Source organism: Berghia stephanieae, chromosome 13 (assembly GCF_034508935.2).
Source record: "Berghia stephanieae isolate SIO BIC M18660-M18661 chromosome 13, UCSD_Bste_1.3, whole genome shotgun sequence".
Lineage (NCBI taxonomy): Eukaryota > Metazoa > Mollusca > Gastropoda > Nudibranchia > Aeolidiidae > Berghia > Berghia stephanieae.
This window is the reverse complement of record NC_088372.1, coordinates 20,203,563-20,217,991: the sequence shown is the minus strand read 5'-3', so window position 1 is coordinate 20,217,991 and position 14,429 is coordinate 20,203,563. Positions and strand designations below refer to the sequence as shown.

The 14,429-nt window shown below is 38.0% G+C and overlaps 1 protein-coding gene across 2 annotated transcripts; it reads right to left on the bottom strand.

Moving 5' to 3' along the window:
* Positions 1 to 3,624: 3,624 nt before the first annotated feature.
* On the bottom strand, positions 3,625 to 10,225 carry LOC144958887 (uncharacterized). Of its 2 annotated transcripts, XM_078891154.1 has the most exons (4): positions 10,093 to 10,209; positions 9,907 to 9,986; positions 7,105 to 7,386; positions 3,625 to 3,956 (listed from the first exon to the last, which is right to left on the bottom strand). In XM_078891154.1, exons 3-4 carry the CDS (start codon positions 7,376 to 7,378, stop codon positions 3,721 to 3,723), a joined length of 510 nt encoding a protein of 169 aa, XP_078747280.1. In that variant the 5' UTR covers positions 7,379 to 7,386; positions 9,907 to 9,986; positions 10,093 to 10,209; the 3' UTR covers positions 3,625 to 3,720. The 2 variants fall into 2 exon arrangements, with proteins under 2 accessions (XP_078747280.1, XP_078747281.1); XM_078891155.1 differs by lacking the exon at positions 9,907 to 9,986 and having other exon boundaries at positions 10,093 to 10,225.
* Positions 10,226 to 14,429: the final 4,204 nt, after the last annotated feature.

The window sequence follows — 14,429 nt, the reverse complement described above, 5'->3', positions numbered from 1 at the left end:
AGAAATAAACGAAGCCATTGGATGCATCGGCATTTTGGAATTCTGAACGTGTTTCCAATCGCTGCGTCAGTTCCGGAAAAAAGTTCGGTTTCCAAACCCCTTTAGCTAGTATGAGACATATTATTTTATCCTACCCTTCAATCGATTCTGATCTCGTATTTTTTTTTAATGAATTGCGAATTAAAACATACTTACATTATCATTTTCTCTTTTCAAAAGTGTGATTTCAGTGAAATTTAAGGGGCGGTTTGGGTATAATTATTGGGAAAATCCTTCGAAAAATTGATTTTGAGATTTTGGTGGAAAATGATATTTTATTATCTTAGAAATAATATAATTGAAGTCCAAATTCTTAAAGTAGTCTATAAAGGCACGAAAAACACAGTCGAAAAAGGTACAGGTAATAAGAAAAGTGTGAAAAACGGGAAGCCATTTTGCTATTTTCTCAATATGTCATTTTTCTAAGGGTATGGGAAACTGTGTCAAACATTTCTCATAATCTATTTAATGAAATTGTCTGAAAATATCCACAGTTATCACAGAGATGATGTAATATGTCACCATAGAGAGATTTTTTTGGATAAGGTATGTGAATTTTAAATTCTAATTCTAATTCTGAATTTTTAACATCAATTTTGTCATAACATTTTGATTCTCAACTTTGTAATGTTCTAATAAAAATTCCATAAATAAAGCCGTAAAATCTCTCTATGGTGACACACTATGGTACAATGTTGATAAGAGAGAAGTATATGAAGGTCATTCCTTCATTAGTTTTTGTGGAACGTTTGCCGCAAGATTGTTGTATTTCTTTTAATGTCAGACCCCCAAATTAGCTCGCAGAATGGATAACAACACAGATGATTAAATTTTTTCACCATAAATGTTGTCTTTTAACCTATATTGACGATACAGAATGATTAAAACCGCCCAATATAGGTAATTTAATTTTTTTTAGAAAAGACCCAAACCGCTCCTTAACGCGTGATAATCTGACGTCATACATTTTTATTGTAATCTTAAAACCATTGCGCCTTTCTATTTGTTGAGAGGGGTTCATTATTCCCTTTCTTATGGTGCTTGAGGGTACCGATAGCTCAGTGGAAATAGTTTTGTGTGTTGGTCCGTTATATTTCCGGATGACAATGTTGTGAGTTTCTTAGCCACACGCAACACTATAGATAGTTCGAAGATGACGTTAATCAGGTCTTTATTGTTGTTTTTGCCATCCGCTTTTATGAGTAATGCTTACTGAACTGTCTTAACCCGACTATAAAAGTTCATGGATACACACAGTTTTGTGTGTTGGTCCGTTATACTTCCGGATGGCAATGTTATGCGTTTCTTAGCCAAGCGGAACACTATAGATAGTATGTGCTTGGCTAAGAAACCCACAACATTGCCATACGAAAATAACTTACCAACACACAAAACCATGTATAATCTTGAACGTTTCTTGTCTGGTTAATACAGATTAGTGATGGCAAAAAAAGTAACAAGGACCTGAGTGATGTCAACTCCGTCCTTTCAATACATAGTTTTGTGTTGTGGAAATTATAGATATAACGAAAATGACGTCACTCTGGTCTTTGTTATTGATTTTTGCCATCCGCGTTTATGAGTAATTCTCACTACACTGTATTAACCACACTATAAACTTTCAAGGTTACACATAGATTTTTGTGATTTGGTCCGTCATATTTCCGGATGGCAATTTTATGAGTTTCTCAGCCAAGGGCACTGGTGTCTCAAGCCAGCTAATTGGTTCATGCGAGTTGTGAGTTTGTTCATCCCTTGAATTAACCAGTAGATTTTGATCAATCAAAAGATTGAATTTGTGACACACATTCAAACGTGTTCGGACAAGCAGGGTTAATAGTTTATAAACAATACCAAGTTATAATTAGACGCCGAAGCAGCCAGAACGATCGACTGACCGAACACGTGATTAATTTTTTCTCGCGTCCTCTCGTCTAATATCGTCACTCCGGAATAGAACGAGGAGGCGGAGCTTATATGATATAACGCAATGAAAGTTCTGTCCAATGACGGGTGGGGGGAAATCACCTCTCCAAAACTTACCTTATTATATGAGATCTTGAGATTCTTATCCAATCATCGAGTGAACAGTTAGGAGATCATCTCTTGATTTATGGACAGGCGGCTTTGCGTAAAGGCGGTGATTGTTGTATACATCAAAGAGTACCGCTGACCGATGGGTAAATAGTGGTTGTGTAACCCAAAAGCCCTGCCGACTCGACTGCAAGGTCTTGTATGCAATAGTTGCGTCACCATCTCAACGCTCAGAAATTAATTAGTGAGGCAGTACTCTCAGTATATATATATATATATATATATATATATTATATATATATATATATATTTTAAAAAACAACGCAATTGGTGCTTTAAACGCTTTTGACTCACACGAGATACACCAGTGTGCTCGTCGCATTGAGAATTGAAAAATGAGATATAAATCAAGAAAATCGACCGGAAAATAAAGAAATTATCATTAAATTCAAAAATTTGAGCACTATTTTTTTCAAAATCAATCTATCTACTAAAAAAATGTTATTTCTAAGCCTATTTTTGTGAAACAAAGATAAATGTTCTCCTTTTTGCAAGGAGTCATCTATTGCTTTTATTATTAATGTTAATGTATACATCCCATGCTGATTGTCCACCATCCAAGTACCAGCGGCCTTTTCTCTTTGATTTCGTATCATGGTCTACCCGAAGCCCAACACCTCGGTCGTTTTTGGGTCAAACCCGTCCCCTCCCCCCCCCCTCCCCGCATTCCCCCGTAATCAATTTAAAATTTTCTCTCCGTATCTAGGGTAGAACGCCACATACACTATTATATACTATTGAATGACACTGACCTTGCCCCTCCCCTAACACATGGTAGGGGGAGGGCTGAGGTAGACTCCATTCTTTCCTTCTCCGTTTCTTGTCAGCTGAAGCCAACAGCAACCCAAGCTATCCTCTATCACGTGACCTTAGATCCGATGCTGTATACCGCTTGAGAGCCTTCACTCCAGATCTCGTTCATGGTCACGTGAGAAGGCTAGATCCGTTTGAGTTCGGCGTTCGGCGTCTCGATCAGCCCGATTTCGTTAACGTGAATGAACTCGACCCCACTCTGTTTGCTCTATTGATCAAGTAGTAGAATAGTGGGTATTATATTTAGACACATGCCATGGATACTAAAACATGTGTAGCTCACTATGTTTACCAATCACTGCCATTCTTATTCTGTCATCTCTCCCTCACATAAACACAATAATAATAATATAATAATAATAATAATAATAATAATAATAATAATAATAATAATAATAATAATAATAATAATAATAATAATAATAATAATAACTATAATAATAATGATTATAATGATGATGATGATGATGATGATGATGATGATGATGATGATGATGATGATGATGATGATGATGATGATGATGATGATGATGATGATGATGATGATGATGATAATAATAATAATAATAATAATAATAATAATAATAATAATAATTAATACCAATAATAAATACTAATCGTGACATTAATCAGCCAGTGACAACAATTAAAACTGAAAAGCATCCGTGAAACCAGGTATTCGTTTTGTAGCATCATTTATTGGAATAATTCAATTATGTGAACTGCTTTCAGACGTCGGTGAAAGCATCAACAACATTGAAATCTTCATCTCATTTATCTGAATCTTTCTTGCCTGAACCTGTCTATCGCAGCTTTGCCTTTTTTTGGCTTTGGATCTACTGCCTTGACTGGCGTTTTCGGATTTGGATCTACTGCCTTGACTGGCTTTTTCGGCTTTGGATCTACTGCCTTGACTGGCTTTTTCGGCTTTTCGTCCGGTGGTTTTGGTGTGGTGCTGGTTGTGGTGGTCAATCCGCACTCTTTATTATCACTACACAGACAGTACCATTCTAAGAATAAAGGGTATTCAGTGAAAAATGGGTAGAAATGAGAGTAATTGAATTGTACTGATCAGAAAAAAATATCTGCACTTATTTTGAAATCAATGATTGGATGTAATGTTGGATTTGTTCTTGAGTGACATTGTTTTTGTCCTCTATTAGTGTCTGCGTGACCCGGAGGTACTTACTTTGTCTTCTATCCCCCTAATATCTTTTTTCCAACTTGCTTTCTGTCTTTGTATCGGAATAAGATTCCTTGGTTTTGTCCAGGCCCTGGCTGGATACCCTGGCTGAGAGGAAAACAGTCAAATGTTTAAGTTAGTTTTGGGAGATGATATTTGTTTCCCTTGTAAATCATCTCTCTGTTATGCACTGTATTATGTTTTGTTTATATTATATACGATTTGTAAAACATTTGAGCGTATTCCTTTTAGTTGGGACCTGTGCTTGTGTCTGGATGAGACTTTTAGTGATCTCAAACTAAGTACTTTGATAGTGTGTTCTTGGAATCTACCTCTATTACCAATTTAAATTAATTTCCCCTTGTCTTCCTCTTTCTTGGGTGCTTTAATGTAATTCTATAACTTTTTACTTTCCAATATATTTCCTTTTTACTGGTGCTGATTTGATTTAAATGTGTTGCAAGCGCCGTAAAATTCTTAAAAACAATACAAAACAAACAGTGTCTGCGTGCTCAATAAAGACAGCGAGATTTGACTTTCTGTGAGAACTTAGATCTCTCCAAGCCACCATTCTTCCCCCCACCAAGTGGTTGAACCATACCTGAGGTTTTTTGTTTGTTTTATTTCAATTTTCTTTTATTTTGTCGTGTGTTGGTTGGTCGGATGCCGTTATTCTGCTAACACTATATGAAATGATAAATTAACTCTAGTCCGAAAATGAAAGCATACTTCAGCAGTCGGTTGCACCACCTCTATGGTGACGCATAGTGGTGGGCTATATCATAAATTGTCAATATCGATACAATACGACATTTCAACACTCCAAATATCGATATATCCATATTTACCAATGCAAAGGAATTATACATCGATAAGTCGAAAATCGATAAACCAAAATTCGGTAATCATGCTTTCCCTGCCCCCCCTCCCCCCCCCCCACCAACCCTTCTATTCACGACAAAGTTCTTCGTTTTCCCATTGTTTTACAATGCATACTGATTTTGCGTTGTTTTTGGCTCATCATTATAGGTCGACGATAACAAGAAATGAAGAAATGATTCTATATGAGTCCAATTTTAGTCATGCAAGTGGTCATCAGGCAGCACTGGTAAACAAACTGCGAGCATAATATTTTACGATATCGATATAACATTTTAAATTCTATATGATTTGATATTGTTGTTCATATCGATGTATCGATATTGCGATAAGATATGCCCAACGTGACGCAGTACCCACACCAGAGAAGACGTCGGTGCTGCTAGGTCAAACATAGTAACATAGTCGATATTTTGGCTTTCTGCATTTCAATTCGTCCTCTTTTCAGTGCGGCTATGTGGTCTAGTTATATGACACACTTTGGATAGGAAGGTCCCTTGGTCGAGTCCCGAGCAGCGCATAGTTGAGTCCTAGGATAAGGCACTTTTCTCATATTGCCTCTCGGACCCTGTTGTACATTGAGAATGTGGCCATTAATCGCGATGTCTCTGTCAGAAAAAACCCCAGTAAAACTGCAATATCGCATAACAAGCGTCATGCCTCGTACAAATTAAGTGTTGGTATTGGCTAGGGACCCATTGTAAAGCGCTTTGATCACATTTGATGATTTTACTCTATATAAAAGCTCCAGTTTATAACCCTTTCCTTGCAAACTACGACAGAAAAAAGTTACAAGAAAATCATTTGTTGAAGACATACGAACTCGATACCGTTATGTAAATTCTTGCTTCTGAGTATTGAGTGTTACAATAATCAGTTTTGTGTTGGGCAGGAATTTTGTTTCGGGAATAATCCTGAAGAAAGTTGATTTGGAGAGAGAGAGAGAGAGAGAGAGAGAGAGAGAGAGAGAGAGAGAGAGAGTTAAAGTCTCCAGAACTTATCGTAACTGGCATAATACTCTGCTTGTTGATCATTGGTCCTGTTGAATTGAAAATCCACTTAATGTGCTCGAATCGCTTTACAAAGGGTCCCTGACCAACAGCAGAGTGTAAATTGCAGAACTAGACTGTTAGGCGATATGACGATTATTTTTCCAACAGACAGATAACGCTCTTAACCACCAGGTACTCATTTTACACCTGAGTACGGTGAGAGAATGTATCAAAGACAATCGCCACAACTCAGGATTGGATCTCAACTGCCCTAATAAATAGGATTCAATAGTCTGATATCACCTCCGCCCCGCAACGAGCAGCTTGGTTCTAAGCAAAGAAAATCGGTACTTTTCATTCTTCATGCTGGTTAGAACAATTTTACATGTCATGTGATAAGAATGTATAAAAGTCAAAATATGATCAGATTTATATTTTTTTCCTCCTCTCGATACACTTTAATGCTTGTTGGAGAAGTATTTCAATAGCATCCGCTATTGTTCCGATAGTTTAGAATCAGTTACTAAGTTACTCTGCGTCATTACGAGGGAAATGACGTCACGACTGTTGAAAACTATTGACATGGGGACGTGGAAAGTGGGAAAGCTTATCACGTAATAGTAACCGGTCTAGCAAGCCTACTAATCAACATAGTCAATCATGAAAATGAGAGAACTGAAGAAGTAACGATATGGAAATTTTGTTGGGTCCTTACAAATAAATGCATAACTATAAATTTTAATAGGGAAGAGGAGGAAACTGGTGTTGACGTTTTGTATTTGGTATTTTTTTTTCAAAGCTGTAACATCCATTGCTGTTCATTGTTTTTTTTACATAATTTTTTTTCAGTATCTCATTATCACAAGGCATCACTCATGACTTTACGACATTCGTCGCACTCATCGAGGACGCGGGTAAGGAGAAGAAAAAACATACCATTTAATATATATATATATATATATATATATATATATATATATATATACCCGCTTAATCCACTTAATCGACAGACTAAACGGAACTCCCGTCCTTCCGATCCGAAAGCGAGTGTCATGCCACTAGACCACATAGCTGCACAAAGATTTACGGAAATAGTTTACTTACGGTACATATAGTAATACGTGCAGCAACTCCCTTTTGTGATGAGTTGGGGCGCATGACAGCACTTAAAAGTGGGTTGTTTATAAAAATTGCCTCGCTGAAATGGAGTACAGGTCCCGTAATCAATATTATAATTAGTACCCACATACTGCCCATTTATATAGTTGCAAATCTGTTGTCCATCCCCCTTTTCAAACCGCACAAACAATGTCACCATCCATAACAACATCCAAGAGGTTTGGAAACGCCGTTTATTGTTTCCAAGGTCGGGCATCATTTTTAAAGCTGTTGAAAATATAAAAAAGAAACGAAACAAAAATATTAAATTGGATTAGAATTACCATAATGTTATTTAAAGGGAGCGTTTTTAAAGCCATACCGATTGATGGATAGAGGGCGAGAGAGAAAGAGAGAGAAAGAGATAGATAGAAAGATAGAAAGATGGTGGATGGATCGATAGATTGAGAGAGAGAGATAGAGAGAGAGAGAGAGAGAGAGAGAGAGAGAGGAGAAGAGAGAGAATGAGAAAGAGAGAAGATAAGGAGAGAAAGAGAAGAAGAGAAAGAGAGAAGAAGAGAGAGAGAGAGAGAGAGAGAGAGAAAGAGAGAGAAAGTGGGAGAGAGAGAGAGGAGAGGTGAGAGAGAGAGAGGAGAGGAGAGAAAGAGAGAGAGATAAAGGGAGCAGTCACACTAGTATGGCTGATATTTCTCAGTGGATTGTGCAACATTTCGCCGGTCTTTCTCTCTCTTTTACTCTCTCTCTCTCTTTCTATCTCTCTCTCTTTCTATCTCTCTCTCTCTCTTTCTCTCTCTCTATCTCTCTCTCTCTTTCTATCTCTCTCTCTTTGTCTGTGCGTGTGAGTCGTATCAATATGGCATAAATATATGACGTCACACCTTCTACTTTTTCGATTCCAAAATCCATGAAAGCGTATACGTAACCTGTCTTTTTGCAGGAATAATAATGAATAGATTACATGTTGAGTAGTAAAATGGCATAACTATTTTCGTAGCAACCTCCCTACTCTGCCTCATGACTTCCTCATGGCCATCAGAGCACAACCTACAAACCCAAATTTACACGCAGATGAAGAAATACCTCTTGGAGGGATCAGCTCAATCACTTGGAACGATGTTTGTGCTGCCACCAGCAGTGACCACTCAATGGTTGAATTAATTGACCTAATAGAAAATGGCTTCCCTGATACAAAAGACAATTTGCCAACAGAACTAAGACCTTACTTTCAATTCAGGGACAAACTTACAAGTTTCGACGGTGTGGCTCTATACAATGACCGCATAATCATTCTTCCTAGTTTGCGCGACAAAGCCCTTCGAGCCCTCCACTCAGCTCATCAAAATGTGTCACAAATGTTGTCCCCACCTGACGCTGACGATGACCGCTACAATAAGTGAAAAACGAACAAAGTGCCAGTCTTGCAACCGCATAGCCCCAACTCAACCAAGTGCTCCCCCTACCCCGCCAATGCAACCCCAATACCCCTTCCAGTGTATCTGTGCAGACTTTTTCCAATATGCAGGACATAACTACTTAGTTATCGACGACAGACATAGAAATTGGCCCATCGTGCACATGGTAGATCCACAGCCCTCATTACCAGCCTAAGACGCACTTTCACTCCTTACGGCATCAGTGATGAACTCTCATCTGACTGTGACCCAGAACTGGGGGGGGGGGTCCAACACCGTCTCTCATTAGTGGCATTCTCCCACAGCAATAGCAGGGCAGGGATTGGCTTCAAGACCATCAAACGAATGATCATGGACAACACCGGTCGTGACGGGAACCTTGACACAGACTCCTTCCAATGCGCCATCCTTCAGTATCGTAACACGCCAGACAGGGACACTCGGCTATCCCCTGCGATGTGCATATTTGGAAGGCCAATCAGGGACTTTGTTCCAATACACGCAGGAAAATATATCACCCATAAAACCTGGCAAGAGACCTTGACCAACAGGGAAGAAGCCTTAAGAAACAGGCACATGGAGGATGCAGAAAGACTATCTGCCCATACTCGCATCCTACTGCACTCCCCCCCCCCCCCCTTAGTGTTGGAGACTGCGTCAAGATACAAAATCAGACAGGGCCAATCCAACGAAATGGGACAAAACAGGAATCGTTATTGAAGTCCGTCAGTTCGACCAGTATGTACTCAGAGTTGATGGATCAGGCAGAATAAATCTTAGAAACAGAAAATTCCTGCGCCTCTACCACCCAGTGATTGCCAGGGCTTCTCTTGCCACACTGCCTACACCCACCATAACAGTGGCAAAGAGCAAGAATTCAGTGCCGCAACACCCAAGATGGTCTCCAACTCAGCGGGCCAGAAAGCAACCCCAGAGACAGTACAGCCCGGCGCTACCAACACCAGTCCTACTGACGAAACTATCGTCCCAAATTAACAACCTAACATACCGATTGCTCCAGCCGGTGATGCAGAAGGAACTCCACCTCCTAAAACAGCTCGCTAGCCCCGCGCTTTGTTGGCCACATAACAAGCCTGGTCTGAACAATACGGGCCCGCTACCTGAGAGGCGCTCAAGAATTCAATTACTTTCATTATATGTTACTTAAAACTCGAAAATAATTTAGTAAAACCGATCATTATATATATTTCTAATTTATATCCCTGTCCTCTATGTGCGAAGAATGCACCATATTTTTGCAACGGGTCATCATTTTTATAATTTAATGTCAATCTTTGTCCTCTACTTGTCAAGAAAGCACAATCCAAAGACTTGGGTGGGGGGGGGGGTGCATAGAGAATTATAAAAGCCTTACTATATCTGTTATTGTTAAGTTTCACTGTTATGTCTTTGTTCACAGATGATGCAACTCTCTTTCTTTGATATTCTGTATCTCTGAAATAAAATTGAGATTGAAAAAGTACAAGTCCTTATTCATTTAAACGGATAACAAGTTAACGCCCGGCAGCTTTAAAGAATCACATAATAATATGTCGCTTACCTGTGCTGTACGATGAAGAACACCTCACTAACAAGCTAAGTAGAGCTCCATCATTTATACGCGCACACTGACGCAAAAAATATAAGTTGTTGTTATTAATGTTGTAAGATAGATCTTATCAAATTACAGGATATTTTACATGTCAAATAAATCGATATGGTTTTCCTCACGAAGGAATAAAAAAAAGAACAGAGTATGTGATGGTTGGTTAAAAGTGAATATATCTACTGTGTTTTTAAAAACACGTCAGTATAGAATCTAGAAAGAAGGAATCAATAGAAAATATACGCGCAATTATTATTGAGATCGTCATGTACATATCAAATCTACTACAAAACACACTGTTTTCAGATTTATCAAACTATTATACTTTCGTTATACATCGGTAAAAGGACAAAACAAACAACTCAAATTGATTAAACCTGAGACTACAAAGTTGAGACGGCTTTGAAATATAATATTTGAGCCTTTTTAACAGGTTGTGGGGTGAATTCTACTGTACGAGTCACGTAATACAAATCATATTCAAACACCTTCATTGATTATTTAGTGGATCGAACCTATAGCGTGTGGCTAAGAAGCTCATAACATTGCCATCCGGAAATATAACGGACCAACACACAAAACTGTGTGTATCCATGAACGTTTATAGACGGGTTAATACAGTTCAGTGAGCATTACTCATAAACACGGATGGCAAAAACAATAACAAAGACCTGAGTGACGTCATCTTCAAACTATGTTTTGACTCTAAAAGACGATAACGCCAACGTCAGTTAAAAATGAAAGTAAATGCGTCGGTTAAACGATATAGCAAGAAAATACATCCAATAGATAGTGACGACCATAAAAAAAAATAATTTAAAAATAATTTAAAAAAAATAATAATAAGATAAAATGAAAAGTGAAATGTTGGTGCTCTGAGAAATAAACGAAGCCATTGGATGCACAGGCATTTTAGAAGTCTGAACATGTTTCCAATCGCTGCGTCAGTTCGTGTAGGGAAAAAGTTCGATTTCCAAACCGCGATAGGTAGTATGAGACATATTATTTTATCCTACCCTTCAATTGATTCTGATCTCGTGTTTTTGAATGCATAGCGAATTCAAAAATACATAAATTATCATTTTCTCTTTTCACAATTGTAATTTCAGTGAAATTTAACGCGTGATAATCTGACGTCACACATTTTCATTGTAATCGTAAAACCATCGCGCCTTTCTATTTGTTGAGAGGGGTTCGGTTCATTATTCCCTTTCTTATGGTGCTCGGGGGTACCGATAGCTCAGTTGGAATAGCACTCGCTTCACAATCAAAGGGACCAAGATCGATCCCTGATGCAGTCGAGATTTATTTAGACCCCCCTGTCCCCAAAGCAATGATTTGGTGGTTGAGTCTGTTAGAACTGGTGGAAAGTACTTTGCGATACACTAGCGCCTTATCCAAAGGCTAGAAAGAAAATGCTATTGTCCTTTTTACGCTATAGAAACCGGGATAAACTCCTGTTCCATGGGTCTTATGACTCTGAAGGACTACTTTTATGGTGCTCGCCGCCTTGTATTCCAAAGTGATTATTATTTTCCCCAAGGGAAAGAGAATCAACACACCATTACTGTAAACATTTTAAAGTTAGAGTCATATTTTATTGCAAACGATGAAAAGATCAAAGGAATTCGGCATTGTGAGAAAACTGTTTGGTCGATCAATATCGGTATTCAAAATTCGTAATGTCACTTAAAATATTAAGCCCGCATGCAGAAAATGACGTCACCATATTTGGCAACTTTCGAGGAATTTGCGATATTCCTTGCTAACGGAACGCACTATAGAACTAGAGGTCTAGCTATTTGTAAAACAAAGTCCAAAGAAGATATGATGTTCACGCCATCAACATATTACAAAAGTTGTGATCATTTTCACTGCGTGGGCCACTTTGAGCACATTTTGCAATATGACCAATGGCTTCGAGCATATGGAAAGGTAATATAGATCATCCCTATTTGAATTACCCAAAGCTGCCAAAAACTCTCTAACATGACATTTATTAAATCTAAGTCTTATGAATGGTGTTTTTCTTCGCAGTTTGTTAGGAGGTTGGGGGGGGGGGAGGTGGCCTAGTGGTTCAGACATTGTACTGTGACCCGAAAAGTCCGGGTTCGAGCCCCTTCAAGCACTTTTGTTTTTTTTTCCTTGGGAAAGATTATTAACCCCCAATTTGCTCACTTAAACAACCTGGGTGGTTCTTGTTGCCATCAGAAATCTTGTTTGATGAATTATCTATATTCCTTCGTGGAAGCCGAGGCTACAATATCTTATAATGTCGTGGTGGAAGGGCATAATCTTTTTAAAAAATGTTTTAGTCAATTTTCTAAGTCAATAAAAACCAAAAACTTTCTCTTATCCTCAGACATTATGCGCTTGGCCAACAAGCTCACAGCATTGCAATTCGGAAGTATAACGGACCAACACATAAAACTGTTTGTAACCATGAACGTTTATAGTCAGATTAATACAGTTTAGTGAAAATAACTCATAAACGCGGATGCCAAAAACAATAACAAAGACCTGAGAGACGTCAACTTCGAACTACCTATAGAGAAAATGAAGTTGACTTCATTCGGGACTTTGTTATTTTTTTTTTTTGCCATCCACGTTTCTGAGTAATTCTCACTTTACTGTATTATCCAAACTATAAAAGTCCATGGTTACACAGAGTTTTGTGTGTTCGTCCGTTATACTTCCGGATGGCAATGTTGTGAGCTTCTTAGCCAAGAGCTTACTATCTATACTTTGAATATTATATTAGTTGACTTCAAGTCAACAACGCAGAAAATTTCTCCGTATCCTTTCGATGTTTCCTCACATTAAGTAAAATATCACCCCCCCCCCCCCTCTCTCTCTCTCTCTCTCTCTCTCTCTCTCTCTCTCTCTCTCTCGTCGCTCTCTGTCAGGCTGTCACTTTCACAGGGACTTCACGATGTTCCCATTTTGAGAATTTTTGCCGAGATGAGGCTCGATCAATATTTACATGAACAGTTTTCTGGCCAAATTTTTAAATACGTTTTTTCCCAGAGTACCGAAGTAAACTTGTTACTCAAACATAATATAACATTATCATCAATAAGAATTAACGGTTTGGTTGAAAATTAACGTTTTTACCCCGCCCAGCTGTACCCATGCTTAGTTTTCTGGATGTCGTAAAATTGAGTGACAACCTTAGTGTTGTTTTGAAAACAGGATTGGGACGTTAATTCAATTTGTAACTTTCCATTGAATGGTAGCGATGTGCAAATATTCGTAGGTCTGATAACCAAAACGAAAGTATGGGCTTGATTTATCATTATTGTGATGGACAATATTCTATGTTGGTTTGAGAGTATTTCCATTAGAACAGTGAGACTATAACAAAATGGGTTATCAGACCTGCAAATAAATAAACGTTGACTGGGAGTTTTCATATAAATGTAACCAGATAGAATTTTGTAACATAAGCTATGAAGTTTCTTTATTTTTCTTTTTTTGTTTAATTTTGGAGAGTGTTTTTATTGATTATTTCTTACAGATTTAGGGAAATTTAGATGTCAGGGTATTCTGTATACTAGTCAGGAGCACGAATGATGAACGAATAATACTTTTACCAACAAAAGGTTTTCATAGTGTCGTGTATTCTGTTTTCTCTTTTTTTCTTTTTAACATAAGTTACCTATCGATTTTTTAAACTTAAAGATCTAAACGATCAATAACACATCTGCTGTCTATCCCAAGTTAACTTATCCATCTTATACTGGATTATTATGACACATAACACTTCAGCAAACGCTTGAAATGCGTTAGAACAAATGACGCATTTCTTCGACATCCTGACCTGGGGCCGTTTTCATGAACAACGCGGACTAGCGCTTAGTCTCTGATTATCTCTAACTTTTGTCCAGGGCTTGAAAATATCGGATTTCATGTGAGCAAAGTAAGTCCGAGACTAAAATCACGGCACCTTCGGACTACGTTTGGACAAATTTTAGTCATTTGCTGAGGCTAGACTCCTTGCGTCTATAAGGTTACAGTTTTGTGTGTTGGTATTAATGATCTGGCTGGTGAATGTGTGAGTATACTTAAACGAAAGTCATCAATTGTAACGTTGCGTTTTGCAAAAAAAAACAAAAAAAAAAAAAACAAAATAAAAAAAAAATCCCCCAAAAAACTGATAACAGTCGCTAACACAAAACTATGTATATTCTTGACCGTTTATACATAGAACGCGCTTGGATCAGAAGCTCACAACATTGCCATGCGGATGTATAAATGTATAACTGACGAACACACAAAACTATGTGTAACCT